At 33.0% G+C, this 16610-nt stretch overlaps 1 protein-coding gene across 3 annotated transcripts in view; it reads right to left on the bottom strand.

Annotated features, from left to right (window-relative positions):
• Window positions 1-4935: 4935 nt before the first annotated feature.
• Window positions 4936-16610, bottom strand: part of TMTC3 (transmembrane O-mannosyltransferase targeting cadherins 3) — a 62333-nt gene continuing 50658 nt past the window's right edge. For 2 of the 3 annotated variants that reach the window (XM_078449631.2, XM_078449632.2), the window contains exons 13-14: window positions 15231-15457; window positions 9351-13532 (exon numbers count right to left, since the gene is read on the bottom strand). In XM_078449631.2, the coding sequence (XP_078305757.2) occupies window positions 12718-13532; window positions 15231-15457 (1042 nt within the window). In that variant the 3' untranslated portion in view covers window positions 9351-12717. Of the gene's footprint in view, window positions 7814-9350; window positions 13533-15230; window positions 15458-16610 lie in introns of those variants that run through there. The other variant, XR_013556696.2, reaches the window with a different exon arrangement.

Here is a 16610-nt window from a genome sequence, read left to right as displayed (position 1 = left end):
CATACATACAATGGAATATTGGTGACCAAACAGAATGAAAGCTTGCCATTTGCAACAATGTGGATGGAACTGGAGAGTATTATGCTAAGCGACATAAGTCAGTCAGAGAAAGATATCATACAATTTCATTCATATGTGGAAATTTGAAAAACTCAACAGATAAACATAGATAGGGGAAGGGATGGAAAAATAAGATAAAAACAGAGAAGGAGGCAAACCATAAGAGACTCTTAAATACAGAGAACAAACTGAGGGTTGTTGGAGGAGAGGTAGTTAGGGTTAAATGGGTGATGGGCATTAAGGAGGGCACTTTTTCAGGATGAGAACTGGGTATCATATGTAAGAAATGAATCACTGGGTTCTACTCCTGAAGCCAAGACTACACTGTACGTCGACTAACTAGAATTTAAACAAATTAAAAAAAAAATAAACTAGGAAGAAGAAGAAGGAGGAGGAGGAGTAGAAGGAGGAGAAAGAAGAAGGAAGAAAGGAGAAAGAAGAAAGAAGAAGAAAGAAGAAAGAAGTGTTCTAGACAAAGAATGAGAAGTACAAGGGCCTTGAAGAGGGAGCTCAGTAAGAAGACTGGCTGACAGCAAGTGAAACAGTTGAGGACGAGAGAGGTAGGAGCTAAGCCAGAAGGATAATGTAGGAGTTTTAAAAGCACATTAGACTTATTTCTTGCAAATTTTTCAAAAGGATACAAAATCCAGAAAATGTGAAAAAAAAGTCCTCATAGTCCCCACTGTTGTGCAATTTTATCATTTCCAATCTGTCTTTCATTAATGTCAGACTGACTCCAGAGAAAAACGTTGCTTTGAAAAAATTTTTTCTTGGATTATGAAGCATTGAAAATTTAAATGCTTAAAAATTATGTATCAGATTTTTTTATAGTTTCATGTGACAGGAAACCCAATCTAAAAGGGATTAAGAAGCGTTTAAGAACAAAGGGAAAGTAATTGCTTCATGTATCTGAAAAATCAATTATTTGATGGGTAAAGGGGAATGGGAAATTTAGGCTTCCAATTATGGAAAGAATAAGTCACAGGGATAAATGTACAGGTACAGCATAAGAAATGTAGTCAATGGTACTGTACTAATATTGTATAGTGTGACACATGGTAACTACACTTGTGGTGGACATAGGATAATGTAGAGAGTTGTTGAATCACTATGTTGTACACCTGAAAATAATGTAACACTATGTGTCACCTATGTTTGAGCTAGCTGTTCTAACTCTAGACTTGGATTGTTCCTCAATCAAATCTAATGGAAAAAGAATGAGAGATTTTGGGAAGTTCCAGCATGTTACTAATTTTTATTATGTCACATACAAACTCCTGAACTTGGCTACAAATGGCCATATCCAAGGGGATGGAATATGTTTATTTCTCTCAATTCCTATCCAGTAGAACATCCCTGAATGAATCTCCAAATGGTGGTACCAGAAATAGGGTGACTTGATGTTTGACAGCAAATAGACAACTGAGGAAATAAATGTTCACTTATTTGTCTACCCCATCTTTTCATCCAATCATCTTTTAAAATATCTCTATCTACATAAAAAAACTTACGCTATGTCCCACAGAAAACACAATATCCTCACCTTTCCCAAAGCAGTAACAAGTCTCATTCACTTACTGCATATATCTGTTAAGTACAAAATATCTTCTCAGTGCACAGTCTTTTCAGACCCATCTCTAACTCCTGTCAGCCCACAGAACTAATGCTATATAATATGTTTAATGAATACCAAAACATCCAATACACCGTTCCTTGCTAATCTGACATTGGGGAAGAGATACAACATACAGCAGTTGCTGCTACATAACTCATCATATCTTGCACATAGAGAAGGCAAAGACACTTCAACTCAGTAGTGAAATGTGGTTCCTTGGTCAACAAATCTAGTTGTCCTGTGCTCTCTAGAAGGATCTTTATTGCATTGTTGAGAAGGAAATGATTAATGACAGGTTAATAAACCACTTACTAGTGGGGATAATGGGGGGAAAGAATTATGTCCACCAGATCTTCTTGCACATAGGGATTCCCTAACTACAATATAGGATATTTCTGATCCATCTATTTTTCTTACTGTAGAAAAACCTGACATTTATAGATTTTGCCTGTATCTGGTGTCTGTAACCTTTGAAATATTAATAAAGTTTGATGTAAAGTGAGATCTATGATTTTAGTGGGTGTGTTTTGATAATTCAATCTAGTGAGTTAACACTAGATTGAGTTAACACAATTGTTTTCCATGACCATAACTGAGATGAGTAACGTAATTCTTTATCAGTGTTCTTTGTTTAACCTCAAGTTCTGGAGCCTGAGGATGATTTTCAGGTTTGAGACAACCCTAGCCTATTGTTTGTAAAGAATGAGATTTCTCTAATAGTAAAATTTATTTAAACTCTTGATATAATTTTAATCTATTTTCATTCACTCTATAGCATGGGGTAGTAAACAGAGATATGAAGAATCAGTGTTTAAATCTGAAAAATCACCCTTCAATTTCCTGTCTTCTAGAAATTGACTATGACCACTATTTGGCTTTAATTATGTGCTCCTAAAAAATATGTTGAAGTCCTAACTCTTGGTACCTCAGAATGTGACCTTATCTGCAACCAGGGTCATTGCAGATATAATTAGTTAAGATGGGATCATACTAGAGTGGGCCCTAAATCCAGTATTACTGGTGCCCTTAAAGGAAGACACATAGATACAGAGAGAATGCCATGTGAATGGAGGCAGATTCAAGTGATACATCTACAAACCAAAGAATGTAAGAATTGTTGACAATAGTCAGAAGCTATGAAGAAGTCATGGAACAGATTCTCCTTCAATGCCTCCAGAAGGAACCAACACTGCTAACACCTTGATTTTAGACTTTAGCCTCCAGAACTGTGAAACAATAAATTTCTGTTTTAAGCCATCCAAGTTTGTATTTTGGTGCAAGTTGGTACTCTGTTATAGCAGCCCTAAGAAACTAATACAGCCACAATGCACTGCTAATGACATTAGGCCTGGGCTGAATGTGTTTTGTTTTGTATCTGTGCCCCTGGACTGCATATTCCCAATGGGAGTAATTTATCCCCTTCTTGGGCCATGACTGCTTAAATGGAAATATGTGTGAGAAGTCGGAGATACTAGAATCTCTTCTCAACTACCATTCTTGCTAAATTGTCCCACCTCTGATTTTGCTTGAGTCAACAGTAGCCTGGGGCAGAGAACTTGGCTTTTCCAACCCTGTCAATATACTTGCAGCTATCTCAGATTTCAGACTGCAGGTAAAGGACCATCATACAAAACAATATTCTTTGATTTGTTTTCAGATGGAACAGATCCAGCTTAAAACTTCCTCGTTCTGGTTTGACCTTACTAATGACTCTATTTTGCTGAATTTTTCAAAACAAGTTCCCTTGTCCTGTAGTCTTGTTCAGCACAAGACACAGAGTGGACAATTTAACCAGTTATTTTGCTTATGCTTAATTAAAATTCTTTTCAAGTCTGGGATTGAGAGACCTGCACTGCCCACCATGGGACCTCATGAGCTTGGCCAGACAACATACACAGTATAGTTCCTGCTCAAAAGCTGGCACAACCAAATATGGCTCAAGATTCTTCCACTTTGGTTTACTTTATTGCCTTTCCAAATGTAGTTAGACCAGGTTTCTAACAATATCCACTGTGACCTAACTTTTTGTCTCTATAATCAACTACTTTGTCCTAGCTGTATTCTCACATAAGATCTCTCCATGTGGTGAGATGGTTGTCACAATTTTAAACTCTCATTTTCTCTCAAGTCATTGGTGTTAGCAAAATCAAGGGTCATTTCATTGGCTTTGATCTGGTTACATTCTCATTCCTAAATGAATCATAATAGATGGATTAATACCAAGTGCTTAATGACAAGTCTGAGTCATATGCTCCGGCCTCTACACCTCCAAAAACATATGGGCTCATTATGAGGAAGGACTAAATCCCCAAATGGCCATTTGCAGAAGTGGAGGACATTGAATATCGACAGTCAGAAAATGTGTAAATAACAGAATTAAAACTTTTTTTTTTTAATTTGTATTTGAAAAATATATAATGCCTACAGGAGAAAATAAAAACCACTGGACCAGTCAACTGATGAATGGATAAAGACTATAGCATATCCACATAATGGAATATTACTTGGTAATAAACTATTGATGAACGCGTCTAAAATTTTTTTTGAGTGTGTCTTAGCTTGGGTTGCTATAACAAAATGCCACAGACCTGGTGGCTTAAACAACAGATATTTATTACTGATAGTTCTGGAGGCTGACAACAAAGAGCCAGCAGGTACTCACACCCAGTGAAAACTCTCTCCTTGCCATGCAGATGGCTGCCGTCTTGCTGTGTTCTCATCAAGTGGGAAGACAGAACTCTGATCTCTCTTCCTCTTCTTATAAAAACACTAATCCCATCCCATCCCCACTGTAATGAACTTATCTAAACCTAATTACCTCCCAAGTGCTCCATCTCTGATTATATTAGGGGTTCAGACTTCAACATATGAATCTGTAGGTGGGGCACAAACATTCAGTCCATTGCAAGAGTGGAAAGCCAGACAAATAATGTATGATGCCCTTATATATAACCGTAGAAAAGGTAAACTAATCTACAGAGGCATAAAGCAGATCAATTGTTTTAGGGACAGGGCTGGAAAGGAATAGTGGGACTGGAGGGACTACTCAGGGCATGAGAAACTTTGAGAAGTGTATATGTTCACTATCATGATTATGGTGATGGTTTCACAGGTGTATATAAGTGTCAAATTTAACCAATTGTACACTTTAGATATGAACAGTTCACTGTATGTCAATTATCTCAAAACTGTTTTAAAAATATTCTATGGTACATTCTTCCAGTCATTCTCTGTATTTGATATTACTAAACTGATTGTAGAATTCTTTTATAAATGGTTCACCTAAATTTTTATTGTATTTTTCCATATTTTTAACACATCTTTTAATATTACACTTCTTTTTGAGGTTTATTATACATCTGGAAAAAAGCATATATCATGAATTGCCAAAAATTGAACATATCTGTGCAAATATCCCTCAGACCAAGAAGCAGACCAGAACATCAATGCCCACTTCACATTCCTTTCCAATAAACATTCTATTTCCCTTCCTAACAGAACCACTATTCTGACTTGTAACAGCACAAATTCATCGTGCCAGTTTTGAGTTTCATATTAATAGAATTGTAATAGTAGTATCTTTTGTGTTTGGCTTTATCCAGTATTATATTTGCGAGACCCATCCATGTTGCTTCATGTAGCAGTGATTCATGCATATTCATTATATATTCATAGCATTTCATCGTATGACTATATCATAAATATCTTGTCTGGTTTTCATGAGTATTTTGGTTATTTCAAGGTTGGAGCTTGCACAGTTAATCCTAAGATTATTCTTGTATCTTGTAGAGCATGTGTAGGTATATTTTTGTCAGTACACCTCAGAGTAGAATTGCTGGGTCATGAATATTTGTATCACCCTAAAAAATTCCTTTGGCTTCCTTCGCTCCTGACCCATACTTTAGTACTAGAAATTTACAAATAGTCCGCTCTGGAATTGCATATAAATGCAATCATATATGATGTACTCTTGTATATGGCTTCTTTTTGCTCAGAGATACAATTTTTTTTTTTTTTAATTGCTGAAGAGTGTTTCATTTGAATAGATTGCGCTTTGTTTATCCATTTATCTGATGAGCATTTGGGCTGTCTCCAGTTTTGTTACCATGAATAAAGCTACTGTGAACATTTGCATTATGATTAAAGAGCACGGTCTTGGAATTTACTGAGGTTTCCTTTATGGTCTGATACATAGTGTGGTTTTGTAAAGATTCCTTATGTGCTAGGAAATAATGCATTGTGTCAAGTGAAATTCTATATAAATTTAATAGGTCAAGGTTATTTAGATCTTTATCCAGTTATTTTTTTCTCTGCTTGACCCCTTAGTTTCTCAGAGGATTTTGTTAAAATCTCTAGTTACAATTTCTGATTTCCCTGTACTATTACTCTTTAAAATCTCTAGTTACAATTTCTGATTTATTTCCCTGTACTATTACTCGCTGTTATTTTTAGATTATATTGTTGATGTATGTGTTTATGATGGACATGTCTTGTTACATTGTTCCTTTTACTAGTATGCATCATTCATCTTCTCTTCTGGCCTTGAATTTTGTTTTGTCATGTATTAAAATTGTTACCCTGGCTTGCTTTGATTCATATTTACTGGTAGGCTTTTTCTCATACTTTTGCTTCTATATAAAAGCCTTTCAGGGACAACATGTTGTTGGACCTTGTATCTATAACTCAATGTAATTATATAAAACTTAGTTGAATATAATGAAAACAAAAGAGAGCTCTAACAGCTTATTTTTTGTTAGGTTTAACTTATTTTACATTCATTTGAATTACTGCTACATTAGTCCTTTATATCTTAGCATCTTTTTTTGTACTGCACTTTCATTTGCCCTGGCCCCATTACTAAATTCCATTGGGCTACGGTGAGTTTTCTTCTGATGGATTAAAAGTTACAAATTGTTCGTATATTTGTAGTATTTGTTTTTAACCTAAGCCCCATAATCATGTTTAATGATGTCTTAAACTTTGCCACTGTTTTTGAGTAAATAAACCATTAGTAAGCTCTCATGTTCTTTTGGTTTCTCCCCTACCTCCTCCTTCCCTGCTTTAAACTGGATATACTTTTTCTTTTAGTTTCTCTTTCTTAAACTTATCCAATAGGCATGGGGTTTGGAAGAGAGGATGGGAGGAATGAACACCTCTGGATGTGATGTTTAATAGATCACTGGGTTCATGGTCCTGAAGTTTAGAGAAACTAGGCTGGAGGTTTGGAATCCTATAAAGCTGAAACCACTGCTCAAAGGAAACAGGGAAATAAAAAGGGTAGAAGAGAGAACATTGGTACTTAAGGTACAGGAATAAATTAAAAAGCTTGCAAATGACACTGCAGATCCATCACCAAGGGAAATTGCGGTGTCATATAAAGAGATCATGTATTAAAAATGTACACACTACAAAAGGTTCCCAATTTACAATGGTTTGACTTATGATTTTTTGCCTTTATGATGGTGTAAGAGATATACATTCAGTAGAAACTGTATTTCAGTTTGAATTTTGATCCTGTCCTGGGCTAGTGATACCCAGTATGATACTCTCTAGTATGGTGGTGGGCAGGATCAGCCAGCCATGAGATAATCAATACACTGACAACTGTTCTATACCCATACAACCATTGTTTTTCACTTTCAGTACAGTATTCAATAGTTTCATGAGACATTCAACACTTTATTATAAAACAGGCTTTGTGTCTAATGATTTTGCCCAATTGTAGGCTAATGTAATTGTTCTGAGAACATTTAACATAGGCTAAGCTATGATGTTCACTAAGTTAGATGTATTAAGAACATTTTCAACTTACAATATTTTCAACTTCAACGGGTTTATTGGTATGTAACCCCATCATAAATCAAGTAAGATCTGTATATTCACTACTCAGGAATTAGTTTTACAGATGTCACTATTGAGCATAAGTCCAATTCTGCTGATAGTTTGATTACTCTGATTCCACTCCCAAAAGGCAGTTACCTGGCCTGCCAGTGCCCATCAAAAACAGGATTCTGGTCATAAGTGGCCTTCTTGCAGTTACAAAGATTTTCTGTGGTCTTTCGCAATTCCTTGCTTAGATAGGCGGAATGGTGGAGAAACTCCATATCCCTCAAATAACTCCCACTGTATTGCCTGCAACTTTATAAAGAAAGAAGTTCATTTGATTTACTGTTAAGATGACTAACAAGACCTATCATTTGTAGTTTAACATGGATTAATCAGATGACTTTCCTAATATCAGAAACTAAATCCATGGGGGAAGGAAGGAATAAGGACAATGGAGTTTAACCACTAAAGTCTTTAAGAAAGGGAAAACTAGAATGGTTTGGTGAGAAGTATTTTGCTTAAGGTAAAAACTGAAGGCATCAGGTTCCTATACAATAAAAACACGACTTGACGGGAATTATGCTATCCATTGGCAGAGTCACAGAAATGTTACTTTGAATAAAGTGGGTTCCAAAGAACATGAATTTGCCTGAGATTAAGTCTTCAGAGACTTTTAGGAAAGATTTTATCTTATGCTACCTTCCTAAAAGCAGTGAACAGCAAAGAACAAGTTCCTTAGCTAGCTAAGGAACCAGCATTAAATATCTAATAATCTGTTTGCTACACAACCATCATTAACATTATCTCTGCTAACACATAAAGCAAATCATATGTATCAAATGCAAGCCTAAGCCTGTGATTACATTAATGATTAACATCTATTATTTACTACATACCTAAGCCTTATGATTACATTAATGATTAACATCTATCATTTACTATACCACGAACTATCCTAAACAATTTAAATATATTAATATTTTTAATATAAATATATAGATTTTTCCACTTGCTGAATTTATTTCAACAAATCAACTTAGAAATGTCATAAAACTTCTGACATATAAACATACTGCCATGTTATGAAACAGATGTTAACACCCGCTAAAAGTCAATAATCACTTGTTAGGAAAGCTGTTCATTAATAAGGCCAGTCTTTAGCAAAACTAAAACCATTGTTTCTTTAGTTTTCCCAATCTAATAAAATATTATCAAGCCACAATCAAATAAAATAAAGACAACACTGGATGGATAGATCAGTACTACTGGTTGGTTACAGCTGTAAACAGATTCATGTTGATACTACGTGAAAAAAAATTAAGCCAATTACATCAAATAAATCATGGCTTTTCTTTAACACAATTTACTACGTGATGTTAATTATGGTCCTTATCAAACATGTTTGGTAAAGACTATTTACAATGTGCATGGCTGAGCATGCATTATTTATAGTTACAAAAATACCTGCCAGTTTATACAATAGGATATATACATATTAAACCTATATAAATGTAAACCAAGGACATATAGGTTAAACATTCCTTTAAGTTATATTAGTAAGGGTGGTACCAAGATTTGAATCCAGGCAGATCCATAACTCAGACTCCTAATTATTTCACCACACTGACTTCTACTTATGTGTATAAAAATCCATATTTGAATTTGTCTCATTTTCTTTAGTTTCTGTCACTAAGGGTTGAAAATGTATCACTGTTCTTGAAGCAATTTAACACATCTTTCTCATATCACTGCTAATAAAAACTACCCACCAGCTCTTCTGTCTTTGTGGGGCAGAAATCTGTTGATACACTACTGTACTTCTCATTTGAACACTAAAAGGCAATTCAGGTGAAGGTTTTAAAAAGCATTTTATACTGAATATTTAGAAATATGGTACACACAGACACCACTATAATATAAAATGCATATAATATTAAACTATTTTCTTATAAACCCTTAACATGGATGGCTGATAGCTTCCAAGAGACAAAATTTTGGACAAAGGTACCAGATATTTTGGGGGGTTCATTTTAAATATCATTTAGTCATGCAAACAATTAGGAAGTTTTTAAAAAAATAAATATGACAAATATATGGATTTCTGAAGTAGAAACTGACATACAAATCTATATATTTTCATAATAGTTCTCATTAAAGCATCTTCAAAGAAGTATTCTGCAACATGAAGTTGAGAGCTCAAATTAGATGCAATGAAAACGCATGAGGTTTTATTAGAATTGTGTAATTCACATACTAAATATTTACATAAACGTAAACACAAAATTGCAAACATATTTGTTTTATCCTCCAAGTCATGAGCTTCATGAAATCACTTACTGGTATAGTTACAAGATAAACCTCCCAATTCTGAATGTTAACAAGGAAATACCATAGGAGCAATAGGAGAAAAATGCAATTCTTTCTTCTGAGAAGCAGTGAAAAAGTAACCTAACTGCCCCTTCGGGATTGTCAAAGCTTTCCTAGAACTCCTGGGGGAATATATTCTTTTGTAAAACAGTGAGAACTAAAACTACATCGCTTTACCAGCACACAGACCTATGATAAGCTTTCTTTTCCAAACATACAGATGCCTACAACTATGAACCATAGGTTAGTGACCTGGACTAAAATGCCCCTAACCATCCATATCCCTATAAAGGCAGTTCCAAAGAGGTGGGAAAAAATCTATTACCTTTTTTCACTTGAACAGCTTCAATAAAATTTCTACTATGAGTTTAAAGAGAATAATCACCTTACACATAAGCAAGCTTGACGGTACTTAAGATGAAATAAATACTAGTTATCAGAAGAACATAATTATTAAAACATCAAAACTTAACCGGGTTATGTTACTAAATTAAAAAGTTAACACAGAAGAGATAAAGAGGATTTTCTTGAACTAATTTAGAATTTCCTGAACTAATTTTGAGCAGTGGTCATTAACCCTGACTACAAATTAGAACCTGAGAACTTTAAGAAAAATAGAAGCATGGCCCCCTAAGAAATTCAGATTAAATTGTTGTGGGGTGGGATTCATATTTAAGAGCCCTCCAAATGATTCTAATATGAAGTGAGGGTTGAAACATTAATTTGGAAAAATCATTAATTACTCAGGGTGGATTTGACTTAAATAAATTATTTAAAACTCAAATACATGAGCACTTCCTACATGATAGGCATTGTTCTAAGTGCAAATAAGGAGGAAATTCTTTTTTTCTATAAAAATCATTGGATAACAATATATTTTTTATCTTTTCAATAGTTATACAATTTTATTAAAATATTACTCAAAGCTCTTATTATAATCTGCTGTCATGAAAGATTCTCTTTACTTTTCTGAATTATCTTTGTTTGATACTATAACAGAAGAGATCAAACTCAGAAACTTTTTCTCAAGATACGTGGAGAGAACATAAGATTAACATAGATTTTGTTTTTCAAGTCATAGTATATGAGGTATTCTCCATCTTATACCTGGAGTCACAAATCCATAATTTAAAAACTGAAACTGGGTATTGCTTTAAATCCTGAATAGAATCTCCTAAATCAAAAAATGAACTATGATTGGTGTCAGTGCTTGATTTAAATTGCCTAAAAAATAATCTATGACACAACCTCAGGGAAGCTAGTAAGAGTGGGTCTTTAATGTAGACTATGTTTCTTGTGACCTATTTAGAAAATATTTCTTTATAAAAACTTACAGTAATGATTTTTGAAACAATTTAGTTATCTCAGAGGAACAGAAATACAGTTTTTTAAATTCTACATAATTAGAAATCAGTTACTATCTCAGGATGATAGCTTGAGCTTTAACATTTTAAATTAAAACCAACTTTACTCGATACTGTAAAACTCATTTGAAATGTATTTTAACTCAAAAAATCAGATATAAATTAATAAATTTGATTTATATCTACTCTTCAACCTAACAGTTTTCAGGTTTAAATTTGCTAAAATTAACTATTAATCCTATATGAGGCTAACTACCTTTTATAGCTGGAAAGTATGCCAAAGACGATGAAATTTTGTTTAAACTGTAATATATGCATTTATAGGAAAATGCAACAGCAATTTGTTTTCCATAGTTGATGGAATTAAAACAGCTTTAAATTTTTTATGAAAGCTCAGTAGTCAAAATAAATATTTAATAAAAATATACACCATAGGAAGATATCAAGAACTTAGTGTTTAAAAATAAAACTTTGTCACATTGTTTTGCCTTCAGTTAAATAAAGAACTCAATTTAGTTGTTTAAAGTATCTAAGAATGATTATGTTTTTGGAACAATTAAAATTCAAATAACACTAGAGAGAGAACACTAAGATGAAAGAGAATCTTACTATGTTTTAACTCAAAAGTTTAAATGAAGTTATAATTATTGGAACTTTTTCAATCTGACTAGACTCTAATAAACCCGAACAGTTTGGGGAGTAAAAAATCAAAGACAGCTATGATTTATGTGGGGTTCATGCTGTGAAACTCTCAGTATGTAAAAAAATAAAAATACAGTATATATGAGCACCATTAGAAATGTGTGTGCGTATTTAAAACTTTACCTGATTAAAAATTGCATTTCAGAGTAAAGTTAAGGACAAGCACACAATTATGAAAAATACATTCTTAAACTAACATGTCATAGGACTTATTTTAAAAAGTTTTACCTGGCAGTCCTTCTAAAAATCAACCAAAGAACATAACCTAAAAGAAGCCAGTATTCTTTTGTGGTGCCAAGTTCCTTTGTTAAACAGAAGTTACCAAAGAAAAAAGAATGTGTTCATTAAGTGTTTTCAATCCATAGTCAGATTCCAAAGGTAACAGAAGGTAATGAAGTCAACTAATAAATGCAAATTCATAGAATAAACTAGCATATGTTGAATCTGCCCCCAAGGGTTTATCATTCAGGCTTTAGATTATTTTTGAGAGTAGTCAAGATTACTCTGCAGGTAGATTCTTCTACATAAAAGATACAAATTTGCCAACTGTAATTTAGTATTTCTGCTATATTTGCCAAAACTCAGAACTACTGTCATATCTTATACAATACATACCCTGGGGTAACACAGGTATTTAATGAAAATCGTATTTTGATCCTATGTAGAGGCAGCTCATGATAGACTGTCACATGTACACTTGTTGTTTTTTCAAAGCTCCCAGTATAAACAATCACATAAGATAGACTGAAGTTCTTTGAAGACATTGTCACATGATAAATAATGCTATTCACCATTTAAAATACGTTCAATCTCTTCTAGTCTTTTTAAAGCAGCAACTCTTTTTTTCTCAATTTCTTTGATTTCTTTTGTTGTTTTATGGGGGGTCTCTTTGTCTGCACTTTTTCCCAATAGTTTGTTGGACTTAGACTGACTTTTATTATCACTTGGTTTTATGATCTGTGTAGGTCTGGGTTCACCTCTTACTTCTTTTACATTTTCAGTTGGAATTTTGTCTCCTTCTACACCTGAAGTCTTACCAGCTGGGGATACTGGCTGTTCTGCAAAACTAGATGAGGATATTTTATCCCTGACTATATTCAAATGGCGTTGAATATATTCTTCATGTGGTGCTAATGCCAATGTTTCAACCAGGCATCTTTCAGCTTTTAGTAAGTCCTTCTCTTCAAAATAAACAACACAAAGATTGTGTTTTCCTTGCACATTGTTTGGATCCATCTCCAAAATTTTTTCAAAACATTTTTTTGCTCCAAGTATATCTTTCTTTTGATTCATCAGAATGTCTCCCTTTAAAATGAGACCCTTGATATGGTCAGGATAGTATCTGAGTAACTCTTCCAAAATTGGCAAAGCCATTAATTCCTTTGCAGTCTGAGAATACAGGAGAGCCAGATTAAACAAAGCACTTCTAAAATCGGCTTGTAATTTTATGGCTTTCTTCATCCACATCTCTGCTTCACTGTCCTTTTTGTCATCCATGGCAAGCATTCCCAAATTGAAATAACCATTAGCATCTTGTGGCTCTTCATTTATGTAGCTAAGAAGGCGTTTTCTAGCTTCAGGTCTAAGTTTAACCTCACCTAAGAATAATTTTTTTAAAGAAAAAATACATATTGTTAACAAATGAATTAATAAGCCTGAGGAACAAAAGACACTTTCAGTATTTATCTAGTTAAGATTACAAAAAGACAGCATCAAAACAACTAATTTCTGTACCTACATCAAAAAGTGGAATGAAAAAAACCCAAAGTTTTCCCAGGAAAGACAGTTGTGTTTGAAACACTGAAATGATAGCCCACTTCTTTTCCTTTAAAGCAGAAAGAGTGCCTCAAAAATCAGAAGGGATGACATATCTCCTTAGTTAACAATCTAACTGGTAGTAGCAGAGGAAGAAAACGCAATTAGGGGGAAGAGGCCTGGGATTTGCCAAAAATGACATGTATTCTAATCTTGACTCTATTAACACTATGACTTTATACATTAAACAAATAACTTCTCTGGGTTAGCCTGCTGAATTTTCTAGGCATTACATGGGATATATGTAAAACAGCTCAGCAAATAGTAACTACTACTGGATAAACAGAATGTTTCAGTCTTACAAAATCAGATTTTTAATTACTTCAATTTTTTAAAGATTTTCAAAGGTAAAAATATACCATTAAATCTAAAGCTTATAAATTTAAATATAAATTAGGATGCAAATATTTGAGATAATTTCTATTGCAAATAAATAGAAAAACTTCAAGTTCCACAACTACAAATCTTAGGGTGCAATCTTGTGTTGAATACTGGGCATTTTTCATGATTGCCAAGGTTAGCTAACTTTACAAAAACATTAGCTTTTCTCTAAATTTATGTTTTGAATACCAGGCATAAATATCTCCCTCTATACTTTTATTTGACAGTAAGATGAATAAAAAACATTGTAAAATAAATCAGTCAGCTTAAGTTCTTATCTTGAACTAGTTTTACTAAACTAGCCATATGACATTTGGGGTAGTTATTAGATCTATTTGGTCCTTACTCTAATATACTAAATAGAACAATGGCAAAAGTAAATTCAAATACCCTCTTTAACTCAAATACTATGATTTTATGATTCTTTCATTTTTTGTAAAAGTTTTTAAAAAGTAAGATTTAACTACAAAAATCTAAATGTACAAATTTTTTCCAAATTAAAAATTAAGATTATAAATTATAAATACTGCCTTTTGTTGTAGTACTAAAATACCCATGTATCAAAGATCCTAATTTACTGTCACAAATGATTTAGTTTTGTTAAATTACAAAAAATTGTAAATTACAATAATACATCACAAAATAAAACTAGATATAAAATGATACCAAAAGTACTTGCTCTTACAAATCAAGGTAAAATACATTGTTCTGGTTTTTTTCTAAAATAAATAGAAATATAATGCTCGTCTCCCTAGAAATAATTATATAAGAATTTTTGCAAGTTCTGATTATTTGGATGGTATATTTAGGAGTAAGAAATTATATATTTCTGTGAATAAAATTGACAAAATAGATTAAAAAGGCACTGCTTAATAGACTGCTTGAATATTAAGTCTTAACACATACCCAAAGAACTAATAATTGTGTTAAGGCATATTACTTGAAAACTTTAAGTATTTTAAATATTCTTATATTTATCTGCAGTTTTGATATAAACTATTCATAAAACGTCTGCTACTCATAATGTAATTTAAGTTCAGATTTCATTATACTTCAAACTATAATGTGTTTAAATATAGAACTATTTTAAGAAAACATACCTGATTCTTGCATTAATATAGCAGAATTGAATAATGCTAGCTTATGCTTTGGATTTAATTCTAAAGCACGATTAAAATTTTTTAGGGCTTCATTTGGTTCTTTAAGTTCAATATGAACAATCGCCAAGTTGTACCAAAGATCTGCATTATTTCTGTCCAGCTCTAGTGCTTTAAGATATGCTTCTTTTGCCTTAAGAGGTTTATTCATTTTTAAAAGCAATTCTCCTCTGTGGAAAAATCAAACACAAGCTTTACTTACAACATTACCATGTCAATGTGTAGATACTATTTTTTGTAAGTTTCAACTTTTTCCACGTATTCACAGCTTTCCTTTTTCCTTTTAACCCAGGCTTTTAAAGTTTTCTACCAAAAATATCTGAAAATGTCCTCAAACCTGAACTCATTAGTTTAGCAAATTTGGTTTGTTAGGTTTTCAAGTATAATTAAAGAAAGAAACAGCATACCTGACTTTAAAGGGTAAGATGCGGGGAGGTATCCAAGAAAGGGGAACAGAGAAAATATATTCTTTAATTGTATCTTGAAAGAAGGCAGACCAGACTACATCATAAAATTGGCAGCGACAAGAATGGGAGATTAAGTTTTCAGGGGACCAAGTAATAGCATTTGAAGAAGGAAAATAAATATGGGAGTGATGGGGAAATTCCAGTATTCAAATCTATGTTAGAAGTCTCGTTTATAAAGAGCAGAATGAAAATTTTGCCCCTTCTTATATTAATTTAGTATTCTACAATGTATTCTTATAAAATGGCCATTCATTAAAACGAAAGAAAAAACTCCCCAAAACAACAAAAAGAGTTTTTAAAAAAGCTGACTAGTAGTCAGGGTAGGAGGGCACTAGTGCCACCTGCAGGTACCTTTGAGGAACACATGTGGAACAGAAGATCACAGTTTGAAAACCATTTTACAAATCCTTCTAATACGGATCTATTATCTGTTAGAGCTTTAAAAAGTCATTTTGTTTAAGCACATATGTGCAAATAAATTTAGGCAGTAATATGAGAATACTTTTATTATGATACCATTATGTCCTTTCAGTATAAGCATAGGAATGAAATCAAATGAATGACTAATATTCTCAATTAAAGCAACTTCTGGAAAGAGCATCTGTCCAAGATGTTATTTTTCAATGCAGATTGTTGAATAATTCTTCATAGATTAACACATGACAGATTTTATTTATATATGCAACCCCACTAAACTTAGCTAATTTCAACAACTACTGGATAAAACTGAACAAAGACAGCTTCCCAACTTATGAACAGATTTTTATCTCAAAAACTAATGAAATTCTGAATGCATTTTCCCCATAAGAACAATGTTAAAAATTATGATTAGGTTTCTGGGCCAGCGGATGAAGCA

The sequence above is a fragment of the Panthera onca genome, chromosome B4 (assembly GCF_046562875.1).
Source record: "Panthera onca isolate mPanOnc1 chromosome B4, mPanOnc1 haplotype 2, whole genome shotgun sequence".
Taxonomy (NCBI): domain Eukaryota; kingdom Metazoa; phylum Chordata; class Mammalia; order Carnivora; family Felidae; genus Panthera; species Panthera onca.
This window is presented reverse-complemented; position numbering and strand designations above follow the sequence as displayed.